Source organism: Anolis sagrei, chromosome 5 (assembly GCF_037176765.1).
Source record: "Anolis sagrei isolate rAnoSag1 chromosome 5, rAnoSag1.mat, whole genome shotgun sequence".
Classification (NCBI taxonomy): Eukaryota; Metazoa; Chordata; class Lepidosauria; order Squamata; family Dactyloidae; genus Anolis; species Anolis sagrei.
The window spans coordinates 1,788,552-1,811,059 of record NC_090025.1 but is presented as its reverse complement, the minus strand read 5'-3'; the positions used below and the strand labels follow the sequence as shown (position 1 = coordinate 1,811,059).

Below are 22,508 nucleotides of genomic sequence, written 5' to 3'. Positions count from 1 at the left end.
ATGGCCCATGAGGTCTCTTCCAACTCTTTGATTCTATGATTCTAGGATTCTAGGACTTTAAAGAAGAATGAGTAACATTCTTGAATGGTTAGCACTAGGCTTGTGCGCAGAATTCGTTTCTTCCGTTTCCTTCGGTACCTTCAGTACTTTGGGAGCTCGTAACAGTAAGGGCCCTCCCAGTACAAAAGCATGCTTGACACAAAAGCAAGTGGGAGCCAATCTCGGCTCCTCCTCTGCTTTTCAGCATCACAGTTTAATCTTAGAGGAGTGCCTCTCCTCTAGAGTAGAAAGAGGTAAGAGGTCTCCTTAAAGCATGTGCCTGCATGCAGCTGAGTGCCTTTCCTCTAGAGTAAGAAACAGAATTGCCTCCTTGCCTTGGAATGAGCACATGTGGCGTGCAGGCCAAGGAGAGAGAGCACAGGCACCTGCCTGCAGCCATGTGCCTCTCCTCTAGAGTAGAAACAGGTAAGGGGTCTGCTTAAAGCGCATGCTTGTCTGCAGTTGAGCGCCTCTCCTCTAGAGTAGAAAGAGGTAAGAGACCTCCTTAAAGCATGTGCCTGCCTGCAGCTGAGTGCCTCTCCTCTAGAGTAAGAAACAGAACGTGCCTCCTTGCCTTGGAATGAGCGCATGTGGCGTGCAGGCCCTGGAGAGAGAGTGCAGGCGCCTGCCTGCAGCTGAGTGCCTCTCCTCTAGAGTAGAAACAGGTAAGAGGTCTCCTTAAAGTATGTGCCTGCATGCAGCTGAGTGCCTCTCCTCTAGAGTAGAAAGAGGTAAGATGCCTCCTTAAAGGATGTGCCTGCATGCAGCTGAGTACCTCACCTCTAGAGTAGAAAGAGGTAAGAGGCCTCCTTAAAGCATGTGCCTGCATGCAGCTGAGTACCTCACCTCTAGAGTAGAAAGAGGTAAGAGGCCTCCTTAAAGCATGTGCCTGTATGCAGCTGAGTACCTCACCTCTAGAGTAGAAAGAGGTAAGAGGCCTCCTTAAAGCATGTGCCTGCCTGCAGCCGAGTGCCTCACCTCTAGAGTAGAAAGAGGTAAGAGGCCTCCTTAAAGCATGTGCCTGTATGCAGCTGAGTACCTCACCTCTAGAGTAGAAAGAGGTAAGAGGCCTCCTTAAAGCATGTGCCTGCCTGCAGCCGAGTGCCTCTCCTCTAGAGTAGAAAGAGGTAAGAGGCCTCCTTAAAGCATGTGCCTGCATGCAGCTGAGTGCCTCTCCTCTGGAGTAAAAAACAGAACTTGCCTCCTTGCCTTGGAATGAATGCATGTGGCGTGCAGGCCCTGGAAAGTGAGCGCACTTGCCTGCATGCAGCTGAGTGCCTCTCCTCTAGAGTAGAAAGAGGTAAAGGCCTCCTTAAAGTGTGCGCCTGCCTGCAGCTGAGTGCCTCTCCTCTAGAGTAGAAAGAGGTGAGAGGCCTCCTTAAAGCATGTGCCTGCATGCAGCTGAGTGCCTCTCGTCTAGGGTAAGAAACAGAACGTGCCTCCTTGCCTTGGAATGAGCGCATGTGGCGTGCAGGCCCTGGAGAGTGAGCGCAGGCACCTGCCTGCAGCCGAGTGCCTCTCCTCTAGAGTAGAAAGAAGTAAGAGGTCTCCTTAAAGTATGTGCCTGCATGCAGCTGAGTGCCTCTCCTCTAGAGTAGAAAGAGGTAAGAGACCTCCTTAAAGTATGTGCCTGCATGCAGCTGAGTGCCTCTCCTCTAGAGTAAAAAACAGAACTTGCCTCCTTGCCTTGGAATGAGCGCATGTGGCGTTCAGGCCCTGGAGAGAGAGAGCAGGCGCCTGCCTGCAGCTGAATGCCTCTCCTCTAGAGTAGAAAGAGGTAAGAGGCCTCCTTAAAGCATGTGCCTGCATGCAGCTGAGTGCCTCTCCTCTAGAGTACAAAGAGGTAAGATGCCTCCTTAAAGCATGTGCCTGCCTGCAGCTGAGTGCCTCTCCTCTAGAGTAGAAAGAGGTACGAGGCCTCCTTAAAGCATGTGCCTGCATGCAGCTGAGTGCCTCTCCTCTAGAGTAGAAAGAGGTAAGAGGCCTCCTTAAAGCATGTGCCTGCATGCAGCTGAGTGCCTCTCCTCTAGAGTAGAAAGAGGTACGAGGCCTCCTTAAAGCGTGCGCCTGCCTGCAGCTGAGTGCCTCTCCTCTAGAGTAGAAAGAGGTACGAGGCCTCCTTAAAGCGTGCGCCTGCCTGCAGCTGAGTGCCTCTCCTCTAGAGTAGAAAGAGGTACGAGGCCTCCTTAAAGCGTGCGCCTGCCTGCAGCTGAGTGCCTCTCCTCTAGAGTAGAAAGAGGTACGAGGCCTCCTTAAAGGATGTGCCTGCATGCAGCTGAGTACCTCACCTCTAGAGTAGAAAGAGGTAAGAGGCCTCCTTAAAGCATGTGCCTGCATGCAGCTGAGTACCTCACCTCTAGAGTAGAAAGAGGTAAGAGGCCTCCTTAAAGCATGTGCCTGCATGCAGCTGAGTGCCTCTCCTCTGGAGTAAGAAACAAAACTTGCCTCCTTGCCTTGGAATGAATGCATGTGGCGTGCAGGCCCTGGAGAGTGAGCGCAGGTGCCTGCATGCAGCTGAGTGCCTCTCCTCTAGAGTAGAAAGAGGTAAAGGCCTCCTTAAAGTGTGCGCCTGCCTGCAGCTGAGTGCCTCTCCTCTAGAGTAGAAAGAGGTGAGAGGCCTCCTTAAAGCATGTGCCTGCATGCAGCTGAGTGCCTCTCGTCTAGAGTAAGAAACAGAACGTGCCTCCTTGCCTTGGAATGAGCGCATGTGTCGTGCAGGCCCTGGAGAGTGAGCGCAGGCGCCTGCCTGCAGCCGAGTGCCTCTCCTCTAGAGTAGAAAGAAGTAAGAGGTCTCCTTAAAGTATGTGCCTGCATGCAGCTGAGTGCCTCTCCTCTAGAGTAGAAAGAGGTAAGATGCCTCCTTAAAGCATGTGCCTGCCTGCAGCTGAGTGCCTCTCCTCTAGAGTAGAAAGAGGTACGAGGCCTCCTTAAAGCGTGCGCCTGCCTGCAGCTGAGTGCCTCTCCTCTAGAGTAGAAAGAGGTACGAGGCCTCCTGAAAGCATGTGCCTGCCTGCAGCTGAGTGCCTCTCCTCTAGAGTAGAAAGAGGTACGAGGCCTCCTTAAAGCGTGCGCCTGCCTGCAGCTGAGTGCCTCTCCTCTAGAGTAGAAAGAGGTACGAGGCCTCCTTAAAGCGTGCGCCTGCCTGCAGCTGAGTGCCTCTCCTCTAGAGTAGAAAGAGGTACGAGGCCTCCTGAAAGCATGTGCCTGCCTGCAGCTGAGTGCCTCTCCTCTAGAGTAAGAAACAGAACTTGCCTCGGAATAAGTGCATGTGGCATTCAGGCCCTTGGAGAGAGAGCGCAGGCACCTGCCTGCAGCCAAATGCCTCTCCTCTAGAGTAGAAAGAGGTAAGAGGCCTCCTTAAAGCGTGCACCTGCATGCAGCTGAGGGCCTCTCCTCTAGAGTAGAAAGAGGTAAGAGGCCTTCTTAAAGGATGTGCCTGCATGCAGCTGAGTACCTCACCTCTAGAGTAGAAAGAGGTACGAGGCCTCCTTAAAGCATGTGCCTGCCTGCAGCTGAGTGCCTCTCCTCTGGAGTAAGAAACAAAACTTGCCTCCTTGCCTTGGAATGAATGCATGTGGCGTGCAGGCCCTGGAGAGTGAGCGCAGGTGCCTGCATGCAGCTGAGTGCCTCTCCTCTAGAGTAGAAAGAGGTAAAGGCCTCCTTAAAGTGTGCGCCTGCCTGCAGCTGAGTGCCTCTCCTCTAGAGTAGAAAGAGGTGAGAGGCCTCCTTAAAGCATGTGCCTGCATGCAGCTGAGTGCCTCTCGTCTAGGGTAAGAAACAGAACGTGCCTCCTTGCCTTGGAATGAGCGCATGTGGCGTGCAGGCCCTGGAGAGTGAGCGCAGGCGCCTGCCTGCAGCCGAGTGCCTCTCCTCTAGAGTAGAAAGAAGTAAGAGGTCTCCTTAAAGTATGTGCCTGCCTGCAGCTGAGTGCCTCTCCTCTAGAGTAGAAAGAGGTAATATGCCTCCTTAAAGCATGTGCCTGCCTGCAGCTGAGTGCCTCTCCTCTAGAGTAGAAAGAGGTACGAGGCCTCCTTAAAGCATGCGCTTGCCAGCAGCTGTGTGCCTCTCCTCTAGAGTAGAAAGAGGTAAGAGGCCTCCTTAAAGCATGTGCCTGCATGCAGCTGAGTGCCTCTCCTCTAGAGTAAGAAACAGAACTTGCCTCGGAATGAGTGCATGTGGCGTGCAGGCCCTTGGAGAGAGAGCGCAGGCACCTGCCTGCAGCTGAGTGCCTCTCCTCTAGAGTAGAAAGAGGTAAGAGGCCACCTTAAAGCGTGCGCCTGCATGCAGCTGAGTGCCTCTCCTCTAGAGTAAGAAACAGAACTTGCCTCGGAATGAGCGCATGTGGCGTGCAGGCCCTTGGAGAGAGAGAGCAGGCACCTGCCTGCAGCTGAGTGCCTCTCCTCTAGAGTAGAAAGAGGTGAGAGGCTTCCTTAAAGTGTGCAACCTGCATGCAGCTGAGTGCCTCTCCTCTAGAGTATAATACAGAACTTACCTCCTTGCCTTGCAATGAGCGCATGTGGTGTGCAGACCCTGGAGAGAAAGCACAAGTGCCTGCCTGCAGCTGAGTGCCTCTCCTCTAGAGTAGAAAGAGGTAAGAGGCCACCTTAAAGCGTGCGCCTGCATGCAGCTGAGTGCCTCTCCTCTAGAGTAAGAAACAGAACTTGCCTCGGAATAAGTGCATGTGGCATTCAGGCCCTTGGAGAGAGAGCGCAGGCACCTGCCTGCAGCCAAATGCCTCTCCTCTAGAGTAGAAAGAGGTAAGAGGCCTCCTTAAAGCGTGCACCTGCATGCAGCTGAGGGCCTCTCCTCTAGAGTAGAAAGAGGTAAGAGGCCTTCTTAAAGGATGTGCCTGCATGCAGCTGAGTACCTCACCTCTAGAGTAGAAAGAGGTACGAGGCCTCCTTAAAGCATGTGCCTGCCTGCAGCTGAGTGCCTCTCCTCTGGAGTAAGAAACAAAACTTGCCTCCTTGCCTTGGAATGAATGCATGTGGCGTGCAGGCCCTGGAGAGTGAGCGCAGGTGCCTGCATGCAGCTGAGTGCCTCTCCTCTAGAGTAGAAAGAGGTAAAGGCCTCCTTAAAGTGTGCGCCTGCCTGCAGCTGAGTGCCTCTCCTCTAGAGTAGAAAGAGGTGAGAGGCCTCCTTAAAGCATGTGCCTGCATGCAGCTGAGTGCCTCTCGTCTAGGGTAAGAAACAGAACGTGCCTCCTTGCCTTGGAATGAGCGCATGTGGCGTGCAGGCCCTGGAGAGTGAGCGCAGGCGCCTGCCTGCAGCCGAGTGCCTCTCCTCTAGAGTAGAAAGAAGTAAGAGGTCTCCTTAAAGTATGTGCCTGCCTGCAGCTGAGTGCCTCTCCTCTAGAGTAGAAAGAGGTAATATGCCTCCTTAAAGCATGTGCCTGCCTGCAGCTGAGTGCCTCTCCTCTAGAGTAGAAAGAGGTACGAGGCCTCCTTAAAGCATGCGCTTGCCAGCAGCTGTGTGCCTCTCCTCTAGAGTAGAAAGAGGTAAGAGGCCTCCTTAAAGCATGTGCCTGCATGCAGCTGAGTGCCTCTCCTCTAGAGTAAGAAACAGAACTTGCCTCGGAATGAGTGCATGTGGCGTGCAGGCCCTTGGAGAGAGAGCGCAGGCACCTGCCTGCAGCTGAGTGCCTCTCCTCTAGAGTAGAAAGAGGTAAGAGGCCACCTTAAAGCGTGCGCCTGCATGCAGCTGAGTGCCTCTCCTCTAGAGTAAGAAACAGAACTTGCCTCGGAATGAGCGCATGTGGCGTGCAGGCCCTTGGAGAGAGAGAGCAGGCACCTGCCTGCAGCTGAGTGCCTCTCCTCTAGAGTAGAAAGAGGTGAGAGGCTTCCTTAAAGTGTGCAACCTGCATGCAGCTGAGTGCCTCTCCTCTAGAGTAAAATACAGAACTTGCCTCATTGCCTTGCAATGAGCGCATGTGGCGTGCAGGCCCTGGAGAGAGAGCGCAGGTGCCTGCCTGCAGCTGAGTGCCTCTCCTCTAGAGTAGAAAGAAGTAGGAGGCCTCCTTAAGGCATGCGCCTGCATGCAGCGGAGTGCCTCTCCTCCAAAGTAGAAACAGGCAAGAGGCCTCCTCAAATGTATTGTCAAAGGCTTTCATGGCCGGAATCACTGGGTTGTTGTAGGTTTTTCAGGTTTTAATGGCCATGTTCTAGAAGCATTCTCTCCTGACATTTCGCCTGCATCTGTGGCAGGCATCCTCAGGGGTTATGAGGTTTCTTGGAAACTGGAAAGCTGGGTTTATATATCTGTGGAAGGTCCAGGGTGGGAGAAAGAACTCTTGTCTGTTGGAGCTAGGTGTGAGGAAAGAAAGTTCAGAACATTCTTAAGGATTAATCTCACCTGGCACACTTTTTTATTAACGATTACCACCTGGCTGACGATACAGGGTGACAAAGGCAAGGACAAACAAACTGAGAGGGAGCTTTCATCGTAGATCTGTAACTATATTCAACTGCATGGCTTTGCATTGATGTGGCATTGGAGGCTGTGTGGTGATGGTGGAAGTATGGAGAGATGAGTGTGTTATTATTGTGATGGGTGCTGGGAAAAGCATTTAATCTCATTGTACAACGACGATAAAGTTGTTCTATTCTGTTCTGAGAGGAGGGAACATTATCTCCTGTGAGTGACATCCAGTTGTAAGGGAAGGAAGACCTTCTGAGGAACACCTGGCATGAGAACAAGGCCCTCTCATTCCACCATGTAACGCAATGTTTGTTCCTGGGTTATGGGTGTCGTTTCCTAATTGGTTCTATCATAAAAACATGGGGAAAGTTTGCTAAACAGCACAAACTTTGGCCTTGCGGGAGGGACATCCTGCGAGAGCACATTTTGCTCTAGTTCCCCAACGAATCAGAGCCTTCCCTGGCCCTTGACCCCTTCCTGTTTGTCCCCAGCAAGAACGGACCAGGTTCTTCTCCCAAGACATTCCAGAGCCATCACAAGAAGGTGTGTTCCGGCACCTTCTCGTCCCAATTCACTCTGAAGTGGAACAAAGTTTGGGGGTGAGCAAAGTTTGTCAAGGAGGAGTCACCCCATCAGACAACACAACAAGGCAAATCTTCCATCCTTTGAAGGCACAATTCAGCAAAGAGTAGGTAAGGTCCTTCAAGATCTTGGCCAAGGCTAGAAGGATGGGAAAATGTCTGAAATATTAAAAATTAACTAGGCATTTTTAATTACAAAAATGTGAGTCAAGCTACCCCTCTATTCTGCCGTGATTTATCTATTTATCGAGTCATCAGCAACCAGTCAGTTATATTACATTTCTAACAGAACAAAGCAAACAAACAGACAGAATACAAAATACAGAATACAACATTTGTGAGTTTGGTAGTTGATTAAATGTCCTTTGACCAGTATCTGGCCACTTGGAGTGCCTCTGGTGTTGCCGCAAGAAGGTCCTCCCTTGTGCATCATGTGTCAGGGCTCAGGGTGCATTGCGGCAAGTGGTCAGTGGTTTGCTCTTCTCCGCACTCGCATGTCGTGGATTCCACTTTGTGGCCCCATTTCTTGAGGTTGGCTCTGCATCACGTGGTGCCAAAGCGCAGTCTGTTCAGTGTCTTCCAAGTTGCCCCGTCTTCTGTGTGCCCAGAGGGGAGCCTCTCATTTGGTATCAGCCATGGGTTGAGATTCTGGGTTTGAGCCTGCCACTTTTGGACTACTGTTTGCTGAGGTGTTCCAGCGAGTGTCTCTGTAGATCTTAGAAAACTATTTCTAGATTTAAGTCGTTGATGTGCTGGCTGATACCCAAACAGGGGATGAGCTGGAGATGTCTCTGCCTTGGTCCTTCCACTCTTGGCTGCTACTTCCCGGCAGATGTCGGATGGTGCAATACTGGCTAAGCAGTGTAATTTCTCCAGTGGTGTGGGGCGCAGACACCCAGTGATAATGCGGCATGTCTCATTGAGAGCCACATCCACTGTTTTAGTGTGGTGAGATGTGTTCCACACTGGGCATGCGTACTCAGCAGCAGAGTAGCATAGTGCAAGGGCAGATGTCTTCACTGTGTCTGGTTGTGATCCCCAGGTTGTGCCAGTCAGCTTTCGTATGATGTTGTTTCTAGCACCCACTTTTTGCTTGATGTTCAGGCAGTGCTTCTTGTAGGTCAGAGCATGGTCCAGAGTGACTCCCAGGTCTTTGGGTGCGCTGCAATGCTCCCGTGGGATTCCTTCCCAGCCTCAATATGAGAAGGCCTCAGTGTGAGTAGGCCTCAGATGAAAAGGCCGCCTGCTTGTATGTAAAGCTACTATGTAATGCTCCTGTGTAAATTCGGTGTGAGAAGAGCCTCTGTGAGAACAAAGCTGTTTATCTGCATAAGAAAGAAGCCCAGCATGCAAGCAAAGAAGGAAATGTAAAAAAAATTATTTGAGTTATGGAAACCTTGTTCTTGTAAATAATGCAACCATATTATTTTGCTACAAAGAAAAGCCTCCTATGGAAGAGATAACATTGTTCTGTGTATTGTCGAAGGCTTTCATGGCCGGAATCACTGGGTTGTGGTAGGTTTTTTCGGGTTATATGGCCATGTTCTAGAGGCATTCTCTCCTGACATTTCATCTGCATCTATGGCAAGCATCCTCAGAGGACCTCACTACCTCTTGCCATAGAATGCTTGCCATAGATGCAGGCGAAATGTCAGGAGAGAATGCCTCTAGAACATGGCCATATAGCCCGAAAAAACATACAACAACCCCATTGTTCTGTGTGTTTTTGTTCTTTTATCACTTTGGGCCCCTGGTGCTGGGTCACGCAGCTGCTAATAAGTTACTCTGCTGTGCATTCATGGGGAGGGTATTTTGTCAATAAGCCCACTCTCCCAACACCTGGCTCCTGAACCGCACCTCCAATGTGTCTGAAGAGGTTCTCTCACAAATCCCGCAACAACAAACCAGGGATGAGCTTGCAACACTGCCTAATTTGGAAGAAGTCAGCAATGCCATCAGCCAACAAAAAAAAAAAAAAAAAGCAAAGCCAGTGGACCTGATGGAATCCCTGCTGAAATCTTTAAAGAGGGAGGACCTGAGCTGACACAACAACTACACCAGCTCGTAGAAAAGAAGTCAGCAATGCCATCAGCCAACAAAAAATAGCAAACCCAGTGGACCTGATGGGATCCCTGCTGAAATCTTTAAAGAGGGAGGACCTGAGCTGACACAACAACTCCACCAGCTCGTAGGAAAGAAGTCAGCAATGCCATCAGCCAACAAAAAATAACAAAGCCAGTGGACCTGATGGGATCCCTGCTGAAATCTTTAAAGAGGGAGGACCTGAGCTGACACAACAACTCCACCAGCTCGTAGAAAAAGTGTGGGTGAGGTCTCCTCCAAGTCTATGATTCTATGATTCTATGTCCATTAGCCCTAAAAGTCTTCTGGTCAATGGTTTGCAACTAGGATGGGGATTCATGGAGCCCTTCTGGTGTTGATGCTCTGCAGCTCCCATCATCATTGCTCCCCACTGGCTAATATGCTGATCATGGGACTACTGGGAGTTGCAGTCTAAGTGAGACATTTGCTTTGCCAACCCCAGGCATGTGTGGATAGAGAGCAGGCATGTTTCTGTATTAGTGATAGCACAAAGATTCTCCATCAGATAGATCAGACACAGGCCAACTGTGGCCTGCCCTCCAGGTATTTTGGACTTCAACTCTCACAATTTCTAACAGTTCGATATTGAATGCATGAGAATAATCAAACAGCAATGAAGCTAGGGTATAGGGTGAGCAAACTGGCAATTTGAAAACACTTAGAGGAGGTGGATGGAGAGTTGGACCCACAATGAACTAACCAGGTGGGACCTTCTTCCTTGGAGGCTTTGAAACAGAGGCTGGATGGCCATCTGTCAGTGAAGGTGTATAGTGAATTTCCCTACCTGTTAGGCTAGGAAAAGCCTAGAAAAGTAAGCCCAGAAAGTGGGAGGATTTTTACAGCTATTAGAGAGATAGCTGGTGGAGGAGTGAAGAGATAGATCCAGGGTTGGACTATCTGTGCTGGTGTTTAGATTACTTTCAGAGAAGCAATCCTGTCAGTATTTCTATGGGGGAAGACAAAAGTATTTCTGTGTATCTAAGTCTGAACTGCTTAAAGTAACCACACACTTTCTAAGTCAATACTTTGAAACAGCTAAGCTTGATACCTGATTTGTTCCCATTCTCTTAAATAAACATCATTGTTTTGTTGTTCACAACATCTGCCTCACGTGTGCCTCTGTGGGTGAAGTTTTAAAAGCAGTTTCCTTCAGCCAACAGGAGACTAATGCTGGCAGCGTAGATTTTAAAGTACAATCTTTTAGTGTTACCTCAGAACACAAGCCTGAGGGCTGATCCAATACACTCTTGCCTTAAGATACTTCCAGTAAGCTAACGGCTTATCGGGGCTTTTAAGTTTGGTGGTGGCTAGAGGGTTTTCAAAAGGTTTTTTGGCCAGGAAAAAGTTCCAGCTTAGCGCAGCTATTGTTTTTGGGCTTTTAATTAAGGGAAGCCACATTCATTTCTAAGTAGTGTACTGCCTTTTGGGGATTTTATTTCTCAAATAAGCCCCACCTTTTATAAGGGGCAAGGCAGGGGGTTGATTGTGCTTCTCCTGCATGAGGGCAGAGGGGGATTGGGCAAGATGGCCCAGGCAGTCCCTTCCAACTCTATGATTCTAGGACCAGAACTGTTCAAGGTTCTCTCTGTTTTCTTCCCCATAAAACATATGATTTAGGGCAGTGTTTCTCAACCTGGGGGTCGGGACCCCTGGAAGGGTCGCGAGGGGGTGTCAGAGGGGTTGCCAAAGACCATCAGAAAACAGTATTTTTTTGTTGGTCATGGGTGTTCTGTGTGGGAAGTTTGGCCCAATTCAATCATTGGTAGGGTTCAGAATGCTCTTTGATGGTAGGTGAACTGTGAATCCCAGTGACTACAACTCCCAAATGTCAAGGTCTGTTTCCCCCAAACTCCATCTGTGTTCATATTTGGGCGTATTGAGTGCTTGTGCCAAGTTTGGTCCAGATCCATCATTGTTTGAGTCCACAGAGCTCTCTAGATGTAGGTGAACTACAACTCCAAAACACAAGGTCAATGTCCACCAAACCCTTCCAGTATTTTCTGTTGGTCATGGGAGTTCTGTGTGCTAAGTTTGGTTCAATTCCATCATTAGTGGAGTTCAGAATGCTCTTTGATTGCAGGTGAACTATAAATCCCAGCAACTACAAATCCCACGGGATAAAATCAACACAACACCACCCCCCACCACCACCAAGCCCACCAGTATTCAAATGTGGACATATTGAGTATTTGTGCCAAATTTGGTCCAGTGAATGAACATACTTCCTGCATATCAGATATTTACATTGCGATTCACAACAGCAGCAAAATGACAGTTATGAATTAGCAACAAAAATAATTTTATGGTTGGGGGGTCACCATAACACGAGGAAGAGTATTAAGGCGTCGTGGCATTAGGAAGGTTGAGAACCACTGATTTAGGGACTTCAATGGGGTCGCTTGAACTCAATGTTAAGTTCCTGAAAAAATAAGCCTGAGTCAAAGGTTCCTGATTGCCACCTAGTGACTGTTTTAAGCATTGCATCCAGCCATGTGATGAATGAGAACCAAGTAGAGCTGACTCCGCTCTAACTGAGTTACCTGGACCGGAATGAGGGGCTCCTTGTCATCGATATCAATGAGGACGTCTTCTCTAGGCGTTAGGCTAACATCGTCTGCAAAAAAAGAAAAGGAAGAAATTAAAACACAATAACAATTTAGGGGAATGGAAGAGACATCTAATTCTGCTGCTATTATGATTCATCCAGTTTGCCATAGCATTCCTTTAGATTTATTTATTTATTTATCGTGTCAGGAGTGAACCAAACAGTTGTTCTGTATTTTTTTTTAATTGTCCTTAACTTGTCCTAATTCCAACGGACCTCACTACCTCTGAGGATGCTTGCCATAGATGCAGGCGAAACGTCAGGAGAGAATGCCTCTAGAACATGGCCATATAGCCCGAAAAAACCCACAAGAACCTAATACAACACAAAGTTTGCAAACTTGGCATTCCATTAGATATCCTTTGACCTGTTGCCACTTGGAGTGCCTCTGGTGTTGCTATAAGAAGGTCCTCCATTGTGCACGTGGCATGGCTCAGGCTGCATTGTAGTCAGTGGTCTGTTGTTTGTTGTTCTTCTCACTCGCGTGTCGTGGACTCCACTTTGTGGCCCCATTTCTTGAGGTTGGCTCTGCATCTTATGGTGCCAGAGCGCAGTCTGTTCAGCACCTTCCAAGTCGCCAAGTTTTCTGTGTGCCCAGGGGGGAGTCCCTCATTGGGTATCAGCCATGGATTGAGGTGCTGGGTTTGAGCCTGCCACTTTTGAACTCTCGCTTGCTGAAGCGTTACAGCGAATGTCTCTGTAGATCTTAGAAAACTATTCCCAAAGAACCATAGAATCATAAACTTGGAAGAGACCTCCTGGGCCATCATCCAGTCCAACCCTATTCTGCCAAGAAGCAGGAATATTGCATTCAAAGCACCCCTGACAGATGGCCATCCAGCCTCTGTTTCCAAGCTTCCAAAGAAGGAGCCTCCACCACACTCCGGGGCAGAGAGTTCCACTGCTGAACGGCTCTCACAGTCAGGAAGTTCTTCCTCATGTTCAGGTGGAATCTCCTCTCTTGTAGTTTGAAGTCATTGTTTCGTGTCCTAGTCTCCAAGGAAGCAGAAAGGAAGCTTGCTCCCTCCTCCTCCCTGTGGCTTCCTCTCACATATGTATACATGGCTATCATATCTCTTCTCAGCCTTCTCTTCTTCAGGCTAAACATGCCCAGCTCCTTAAGCCGCTCCTCATAGGGCTTGTTCTTCAGACCCTTGATCATTTTAGTCGCCCTCCTCTGGACACATTCCAGCTTGTCAATATCTCTCTTGAATTGTGGTGCCCAGAATTGGACACAATATTCCAGGTGTGGTCTAACCAAAGCAGAATAGAGCATGGGGAGCATGACTTCCCTAGATCTAGACACTAGGCTCCTCTTGATGCAGGCCAAAATCCCATTGGCTTTTTTTGCCGCCACATCACATTCCTGGCTCATGTTTAACTTGTTGTCCACGAGGACTCCAAGATCTTTTTCCCACGTCCTGCTCTCAAGCCAGGCCTCATCGTCCCCCATTCTGTCTCTTTGCATTTCGTTTTTCCTGCCAAAGTTGAGTCTCTTGCATTTGTCACTGTTGAACTTCATTTTATTAGTTTTGGCTCTTCATCTCTCTAACCTGTCAAGATCCCTTTGAGTCCTGCTCCTGTCCTCTGGAGTCTTGGCTCTCCCTCCCAATTTGGTGTCATCTGCAAACTTGATGATCCTGCCTTCTAGCCCTTCATCTAAGTCATTAATAAAGATGTTGAGCAGGACCAAAGAGTTGGATGTCCTGTGACAGCAACCACCGAGTTTCAAAAGCAAAATTTTGACAGACTGATTCAGGACGATCGCCGTATCACTCAGAGAGAAATTTCAAGCATAATCAGCATTTCACAAGAACATGTGGGTCACATTATTGCTTTGCTTGGGTATCAGAAGATTTGTGCACAATGGGTTGCGGAATCAGAGTGTCGACTTCTTCCGTGATGGCTTCAGAAAACTTGTTCATCGTTGGCAGAAATGTATCTGTTGCATCTCAGACCAAGAAACGAGACCATAAGACTAAATCCACCACACTGGACTGTAGGAAAAACAATCCTTGTTTATTGGTGAAAAATTGGTTACAAAAGAAAGGTAAATGCAAAGTCAAAAAGCCACAATAGAAACACAGCCGTCAGGAAAATCTCTGAACTTGAGCAAAAGTCCAAAAAAACACAATACAAGAACCAGGAACCTGTTAGCCTCTTACTAACCATGTACTTGAAAAACTAGAAGCCTCTGGGATTACCGGCCATGGAACACAGGAATTCTGCCAAGGCACAGCCGCAGTCCAAAACGTTGCTTGATCTAAGGAGGCACCCAGCAGGCGGCCCCTTAAACCAAAGAAACTATTCCTTGAAACGCCCCTTGACTTTGAAGCCTGGGCCTGTCTCTCCTGTAATCTATTTGACCTTCGTAGAAACTGTGAATCACTTCTGTCTCTTGTTATCTGTTCCCTTCGGTCCTCATTAAAAAACCCAGGTGGAGAGCTATCACGGCTGGATTCCAAAACGTTTTCATCCGGCTGTTTCGCTTTCCCCGCTGCTGACCTCAGCATCAACACCAGTTTCCACATTGTCAGGGAAAACTACATGTTCAGTGGCTTTCTCAGTTGGAAACACTATCAGAGAATCAGGTTCACACAGATCAGGTTCACACAGAGCAGGCTGAACCCCAACAGTATCCAATTGTCTGGTGATTATGTGGAAAATGAATAGTGGGAGTTAGAGAGCACATTCTAAGGATGATTTCTGCGTTTGATTTATTAAACTATTCCCATCCAAACCCAAGTAACGAAGGTGGAGGCATTACTTTTCATTCAACCCCTGTACAAAGCATTCCTGGAGGAAGAGATGAGCTTCACATGCACGGTTTGCTGGCAGATTGCAATAAATGTATTCAATTGCTTTTAGTCCCTTACCTGCTTGTGCTTCGGTGAAGGCCGCTTCCTCCTTGTAGGGATCGCAGACGAAGCTCTCTAAGGACCGGATGCTACACTGACCCACCACAGGCTTCCGGCCAAAAGGTCTGTTGTCGATGACTTTGAGGACGATGGGGGGGCTGTAGAGGTCTTCCCTGGGCAGGCGCTGAAAGGAGGGCAACAGCAATGAAGGGAAAGAATACGGTATAAACGGTTCCAGTCTGGTTTACCTGTTTGAATGTATCTCCCCTTATGAACCATCTAGGACAGTGGTTCTCAACCTGTGGGTCCCCAGATGTTTTGGCCTTCAACTCCCAGAAATCCTAACAGCTGGTAAACTGGCTGGGATTTCTGGCAGTTGTAGGCTAAAACACCTGGGGACACACAGGGTGAGAACCACTGATCTAGGACCTTAAGATCGCCTAGGGAGGCCCTGCTTTCAATCCTGCCTTCCTTGCAGATACATGTGGTGGGGACAACAGACAGGGCCTGCTCAGTGATGGCCCCTCGGCTATGGAGCACCCTTCCCAGGGATATAAGATCAGCTCCCTCCCTTCTAACATTCCACAAAATGGTTAAGACCTTCAAGCAAGCTTTTACTACTGGAGCGTAATTGGACGAATATGAATATATATGGAATGAATGCTGATGCAATTGGACAATGATTTTAATAAGGAGACGCCAAAGATTTTGCTTTTACAGGGACCAATGCAAGAGACTCCACTTTGGCAGGAAAAATGAAATGCAAAGATACAGAATGGGGGACGATGCCTTGCTCGAGAGCAGGACGTGTGAAAAAGATCTTGGAGTCCTCGTGGACAACAAGTTAAACATGAGCCAGGAATGTGATGTGGCGGCAAAAAAAGCCAATGGGACTTTGGCCTGCATCAATGGGAGCCTAGTGTCTAGATCTAGGGAAGTCATGCTCCCCATGCTCTATTCTGCTTTGGTTAGACCACACCTGGAATATTGTGTCCAATTCTGGGCACCACAATTCAAGAGAGATATTGACAAGCTGAAGTGTGACCAGAGGAGAGCAACTAATTGATCAAGGGTCTGGAGAACAAGCCCTATGAGGAGCGGCTTAAGGAGCTGGGCATGTTTAGCCTGAAGAAGAGAAGGCTGAGAAGAGATATGATAGCCATGTCTAAATATGTGAGAGGAAGCCACAGGGAGGAGGGAGCAAGCTTGTTTTCTGCTTCCCTGGAGATTAGGACGCAATGGAACAATGGCTTCAAACTACAAGTAAAGAGGTTCCACCTGAACATGAGGAAGGACTTCCTGACTGGGAGAGCCGTTCAGCAGTGGAACTCTCTGCCCCGGAGTGTGGTGGAGGCTCCTTCTTTGGAAGCTTTTAAGCAGAGGCTGGATGGCCATTTGTCAGGGGTGATTTGAATGCAATATTCCTGCTTCTTGGCAGAAAGGGGTTGGACTGGATGGCCCATGAGGTCTCTTCCAACTCTTTGATTCTATGATAGCCATGTATAAATATGTGAGAGGAAGCCACAGGGAGGAGGAGGGAGCAAGCTTGTTTTCTGCTTCCCTGGAGACTAGGATGCAATGGAACAATGGCTTCAAACTACAAGTAAAGAGGTTCTGCCTGAACATGAGGAAGGACTTCCTGACTGTGAGAGCCGTTCAGCAGTGGAACTCTCTGCCCCGGAGTGTGGTGGAGGCTCCTTCTTTGGAAGCTTTGAAACAGAGTGGATGGCCATCTGTCAGGGGTGATTTAAATGCAATATTCCTGCTTCTTGGCAGAATGGGGTTGGACTGGATGGCCCAGGAGGTCTCTTCCAACTCTAAGTAGGCAGCAACTGCAATGCGCACAACCAAATTACAAAGAGTGTACCTTTTGCATTTATATCAGGCATGGGCAAACTTTGGCCTTCCCTTCAGGTGTTTTGGACTTCGACTCCCACCGTTCCTAACAGACTCAGGTGCCTTCATTTTACTTTTTCCTTTCCTCTTCCACTTAAGTGGTTGAGGGGGAAAAGGAAAGGGCCTAAGGCTGTTAGGAATTGTGGGAATCAAAGTCCAAAACACCTGGAGGGAGGCCTAAAGTATGACCATGCCTGGGATAGATCCTGCAAGGAAACATTGCAGGTGAGATGGGTGCATCACGGAAGGGCACACCTGTCTGAATAGCCTCCTGCCATAAGGACAACAGGGAAGGAGCCATCCAGGTTTCCTTGGGCAGGGAGTTCCAGAATTGCGGGGAATTCCACCATCTGCATACAGGTAGCACCGTACTCTAAAACTCCTGATGACCTCCCCCAGCGGTTTCCTGTATATGTTAAGCAGCATACCACTTTCATGAAGAGGACAGAGATGTCAAAGTTGGGGTTCTTCTTGAGGTTCTTGATGACGCAGGAGTGGACCACCTGTCCTCCACACTCCACCTGGAGGCTGGGTGATGTCACACTGGCCAGTTGGTAGCTCTTCATGTTGCGGAGCCCCCAAGCCAAGATCTGCAGTTGGAAAGAAGACACAATGAGACCCCAAAGAGCATCACAGAGCAAGGAACGTGTACAATGAATGGGGTCCTCTGATGTGGTTGAGTCTGCCTTGGGCCCTTTCCCCATCCTTCTGTGATGCGTGGCTTGATGAGAGACAGGGCTTGGCTGAGGGCTGGCATTCTTGCCCCAAGGGCATGTTGGGCATTGCCGTCTCTCATCTTCTCAACCTCAAATGTCTAAACATCAGTGGGAACCAAACCGTTGTGTCTTCCCCGTGTCAGCAGAAATGCCTTAAAGAAATGCAACTCCTCTTTCCAAGAATAGGCTCGGAGATTCCCAAGAAGGTGTTTGAATGGACTTCTAAAGAATAGGTTTGGAGATCGCTATAACTAGATGCTTTCATGGTCTTCTGAGTAACAGGTTTAGCAACCCCCAAGAAGGTGTCTGCATGCCCTTCTGCAGAATATGTTTGGTGAACGCTAACTCAATGTTTCTGTTGTCCTCCAAAGGATAGTTTTGGAGACCCTCAACTAGGTGTTTGCATGCCCTTCTGCAGAATAAGCTTGGAGACCTTCAACTAGGTCTCCAACTAGACCCTCCAACTAGACCCTCAACTAGGTGCAGAATAAGCTTGGAGACCCTCAACTATGTGTTTGCATGAACAAGCTTGAGGACCTTCAACTAGGTCTCCAACTAGACCCTCCAACTAGACCCTCAACTAGGTGTTTCTGCAGAATAAGCTTGGAGACCTTCAACTAGGTATTTGCATACCCTTCTGCAGAATAAGCTAGGTGTTTGCATGAATAAGCTTGGAGACCTTCAACTAGGTCTCCAACTAGACCCTCAACTAGGTGTTTCTGCAGAATAAGCTTGGAGACCTTCAACTGAGCATTTGCATGCCCTTCTGCAGAATAAGCTTGGAGACCCTCAACTAGGTGTTTGCACGAATAAGCTTGGAGACCTTCAACTAGATCTCCAACTAGACCCTCCAACTAAACCCTCAACTAGGTGTTCCTGCAGAATATGCTTGGAGACCTTCAACTAGGTGTTTGCATGCCCTTCTGCAGAATAAGCTTGGAGACCCTCAACTAGGTGTTTGCATGAATAAGCTTGGAGACCTTCAACTAGGTCTCCAACTAGACCCTCCAACTAGACCCTCAACTAGGTGTTTCTGCAGAATAAGCTTGGAGACCCTCAACTAGGTGTTTGCATGAATAAGCTTGGAGACCCTCAACTAGGTCTCCAACTAGACCCTCCAACTAGACCCTCAACTAGGTGTTTCTGCAGAATAAGCTTGGAGACCTTCAACTGAGCATTTGCATGCCCTTCTGCAGAATAAGCTTGGAGACCCTCAACTAGGTGTTTGCACGAATAAGCTTGGAGACCCTCAACTAGGTCTCCAACTAGACCCTCCAACTAGACCCTCAACTAGGTGTTTCTGCAGAATATGCTTGGAGACCCTCAACTAGGTGTTTGCATGCCCATCTGCAGAATAAGCTTGGAGACCCTCAACTAGGTGTTTGCATGAATAAGCTTGGAGACCTTCAACTAGGTCTCCAACTAGACCCTCCAACTAAACCCTCAACTAGATGTTTCTGCAGAATAAGCTTGGAGACCCTCAACTAGGTGTTTGCATGCCCTTCTGCAGAATAAGCTAGGTGTTTGCATGAATAAGCTTGGAGACCTTCAACTAGGTCTCCAACTAGACCCTCCAACTAAACCCTCAACTAGATGTTTCTGCAGAATAAGCTTGGAGACCCTCAACTAGGTGTTTGCATGCCCTTCTGCAGAACAAGCTGGATGACTGCAAAGTCTATGTTTTCACGGTCTTCTATGTTTGGAGACTCCCAAGAAGGTGTTTGCATGGTCTTCTGCATAACAGAAGTTTGCATAGCTAGGAGTTTGCATGGTCATCTGAAGAACAGGTTTTAAAAACCTCAACCAGATGTTTCCGTTGTCTTCTAAAGAATAAATTTGGAGACCCCCAACTATGTGTTTGCATGGTTTTCTGCAGAATAAGTTTGGGGATCCCTAAATAGATGCTTGCATGGTTTTCTACAGAATAGGCTTAGAGACCCCCCCAAGAAGGTATATGAATAGTCTTCTGCAAAACAGATTTGGAGATCACCAACTAGGAGTTTGCATGGCCTTCTGAAGAACAGGTTTTAAAAGCCTCAACTAGATGTTTCCACTGTCTTCTGAAGAATATGTTCTGAAGAAGGTGCATGAATGGCCTGGTGCATAACAGCTTTGGAGATCCTCAACTAGGACTTTGTATGGCCTTCTAAAGAATAGAATCATCGAATCATTGAGTTGGAAGAGACCTTGTGGGTCATGCAGTCCAACCAAGCTCAACAATGTTTCCATAGTTTTCTAAAGAGTATGGTTGGAGACTCCCAAGAAGGTGTTTGCATGGATTTTTGCAGAATAGCCTTGGAGACCTCCAAGAAAGTGTTTGCATGGTCTTCTGCAGAATAGCCTTTGAGACCTCCAAGAAAGTGTTTGCATGGTCTTCTGCATAACAGTTTGGAGATCCCCAACCAAGTGTTTGCATGGTCTTCTGCAGAATAGGTTGGGGGGGGGGGGGTTATCTGTTTGAGTGGTCCTCTGCACCCACCTCGATGGCTGTAAGCTGAAGGACGGGCTTGATGCCTTGAGGGACCATGTAGATGTTGGGCTCTCTCTGCGGCGGAGGGTATGGCAGGTCCAATTCTGCAGACTGGAGCAGGAAGGAAAGCAAAGCATGGATCACTGAGAGCAAACCAAGAGTCACTCTGGATTACAGCCAAGGCATTCCGGTCCATTGGTCAGCTCTTAAGAGCGGTCAGCTAGCTGCTCTTGGGAAGCCCAAAAGCGGGGGGAGAATGCAATAGTGCCCTCCCAGGCTGGACCAAATTTGTTTCTGGATATGAGAGTACCTCTCTATATATGCTGTGAGTGTATGTATATATACATAAACCCACAGCTCCCACTACATCCTGTGGTAAGGAGTTCCAATGATTAACCATGCATTAGAAGAAGGCATGCGTCCATTCATTTCGCCCATGTTTCCTGCAATTATGGGTCAATCTAAATTAAAGGTGGACCACTGTCAGAAGGGCATCTACACTGCAGAATTAATGCAGTTTGGCACCACTTGAACTGCCACGGATCAATGCAATGGAATCCTGGGAGTTGTAGTTTGGTGAGACACTCGTGCTCTTTGGGAGAGAAGGCTGAAAACCTTGTAAAACTCCATTCAGCCAGGGCAGTTCAACGAGGATCAAATGGCATTAATTCTACAGTGTACTCGAGCCATTCTCAGATACAAAGCCAAACAGAACTGGGTTGTTGTAGGTTTTTTCGGGCTATATGACCATGTTCTAGAAGCATTCTCTCCTGATGTTTCACCTGCATCTATGGCAAGCAACCTCACTACCTCTGAGGATGCTTCCCATAGATGCAGGCGAAATGTCAGGAGATAATGCTTCTACAACATGGTCATATAGCCCGAAAAAACCTGCAACAACCCATGAAAGCCTTCGACAATACACCAAACAGAACTCTTTGGCAGAGAAGGATAAAGGCATTGTAGAACTACAACTCCCAGGGTTCCATAGCATTGAGCCATGGCAGCTATAGTGGAATCAAACAGAATCAATTCCACAGTGTAGATGCAATCCTGGCTTACATTACTGCGCTGCACTTCCAATGCAATATGCAGCGCTCTGCCCAAAGTTGGTTCAAACTTCCCTAAGTATTTTCATGGGGCAAATTTCATCATTTTCCATTAGTTCTTCCCAGGTTGTTTTAGGGTCAGAAATGGGCTTTTTCCACCTGGCGACATGGAAAAACGTGGAGAGCCAATGGCCACTTCCCCCAATTGCTGCAAACCAAAGTGGAAGTCCTTTTCCTCCAAAGCTGACCCCAGGATGGAGAGCAAAAGATATGACTATTACTCAACTCCATCATTCCCTGCCCTTGAAGATTGGAGTTCATTCGAATGAGACAATAGGAGCTTAGTGCCTAGATCTAGGGAAGTCATGCTCTCCATTCTCTATTCTGCTTTGGTTAGACCACATCTGGAATATTGTGTCCAATTCTGGGCACCACAATTCAAGAGACACCAAATTGGGAGGGATGGCCAAGACTCCAGAGGACAGGAGCAGGATTCAAAACAATCTTGACAGATTAGAGAGATGATGGGCCAAAACTAACAAAATGAAGTTCAACAATGACAAATGCAAGAGACTCCACTTAGGCAGAAAAAAACAAAATGCAAAGATACAGAATGGGGGACAATGCCTGGCTTGAGAGCAGTATGTGTGAAAGAGATCTTGGAGTCCTCGTGGACAGCAAGTTAAATATGAGCCAACAATGTGATGTGGCGGCAAAAAAAGCCAATGGGATTTTGGCCTGCATCAAGAGGAGCATAGTGTCTAGGTCCAGGGAAGTCCTGCTCCCCATGCTCTATTCCGCTTTGGTTAGACCACACCTGGAATATTGTGTCCAATTCTGAGCACCACAATTGAAGAGAGATATTGACAAGCTGGAATGTGTCCAGAGGAAGGGGACTCAAATGATCAAGGGTCTGGAGAACAAGCCCTGTGAGGAGTGGCTTAAGGAGCTGGGCATGTTTAGCCTGAAGAAGAGAAGGATGAGAGGAGACATGATGAGGGCCATGTGTAATTATGTGAGAGGAAGTCCTAGGGAGGAGGAAACAAGCTTCCTTTCCGCTGCCCTGGAGACTAGGACGCAATGGAACCATGGCTTCAAACTACAAGGGAGGAGATTCCATCTGAACACGAGGAAGAACTTCCTGAGCCGTTCAGCAGTGGAACTCTCTGCCCTGGAGTGTGGTGGAGGCTCCTTCTTTGGAAGCTTTGAAACAGAGGGTGGGTGGCCATCTGTCAGGGGTGCTTTGAATGCAATATTCCTGCTTCTTGGCAGAATGGGGTTGGACTGGATGATGGCCCAGGAGGTCTCTTCCAACTCTTGGATTCTATGATTCTATGATTCCTTTCCCTTCAAAGCTGACCCCAGGATGGAGAGCAAAAGATCAACTGGGACCCAATATGATTATTATTCAAGTCCACCTTCCCCTTGTTCTGCCCTTGAAGATTGGGGTTGTCAAATCCTAGAATCCAAGAGTTGGAAGAGACCTCCTGGGCCATCATCCAGTCCAACCCCATTCTGCCAAGAAGCAGGAATATTGCATTCAAATCACCCCTGACAGATGGCCACCCAGCCTCTGTTTAAAAGCTTCCAAAGAAGGAGCCTCCACCACACTCCCTCCGGGGCAGAGAGTTCCACTGCTGAACGGCTCTCACAGTCAGGAAGTTCTTCCTCATGTTCAGGTGGAATCTCCTCTCTTGTAGTTTGAAGCCATGGCTCCATTGCATCCTAGTCTCCAAGGAAGCAGAAAACAAGCTTGCTCCCTCTTCCTCCTCCC

At 48.3% G+C, this 22,508-nt stretch overlaps 1 protein-coding gene across 8 annotated transcripts in view; it reads right to left on the bottom strand.

The window, feature by feature from the left end:
* The window catches only part of DYSF (dysferlin), a 284,587-nt gene that overhangs the window by 81,628 nt on the left and 180,451 nt on the right, over nt 1-22,508 (bottom strand). For all 8 annotated transcript variants that reach the window (XM_067468433.1, XM_067468436.1, XM_067468437.1 and 5 more), the window contains 4 exons: nt 19,695-19,796; nt 16,928-17,089; nt 14,622-14,787; nt 11,681-11,754 (listed from right to left, as the gene is read on the bottom strand). In XM_067468433.1, the coding sequence (XP_067324534.1) occupies nt 11,681-11,754; nt 14,622-14,787; nt 16,928-17,089; nt 19,695-19,796 (504 nt within the window). The remainder of the gene's footprint in view (nt 1-11,680; nt 11,755-14,621; nt 14,788-16,927; nt 17,090-19,694; nt 19,797-22,508) is intronic.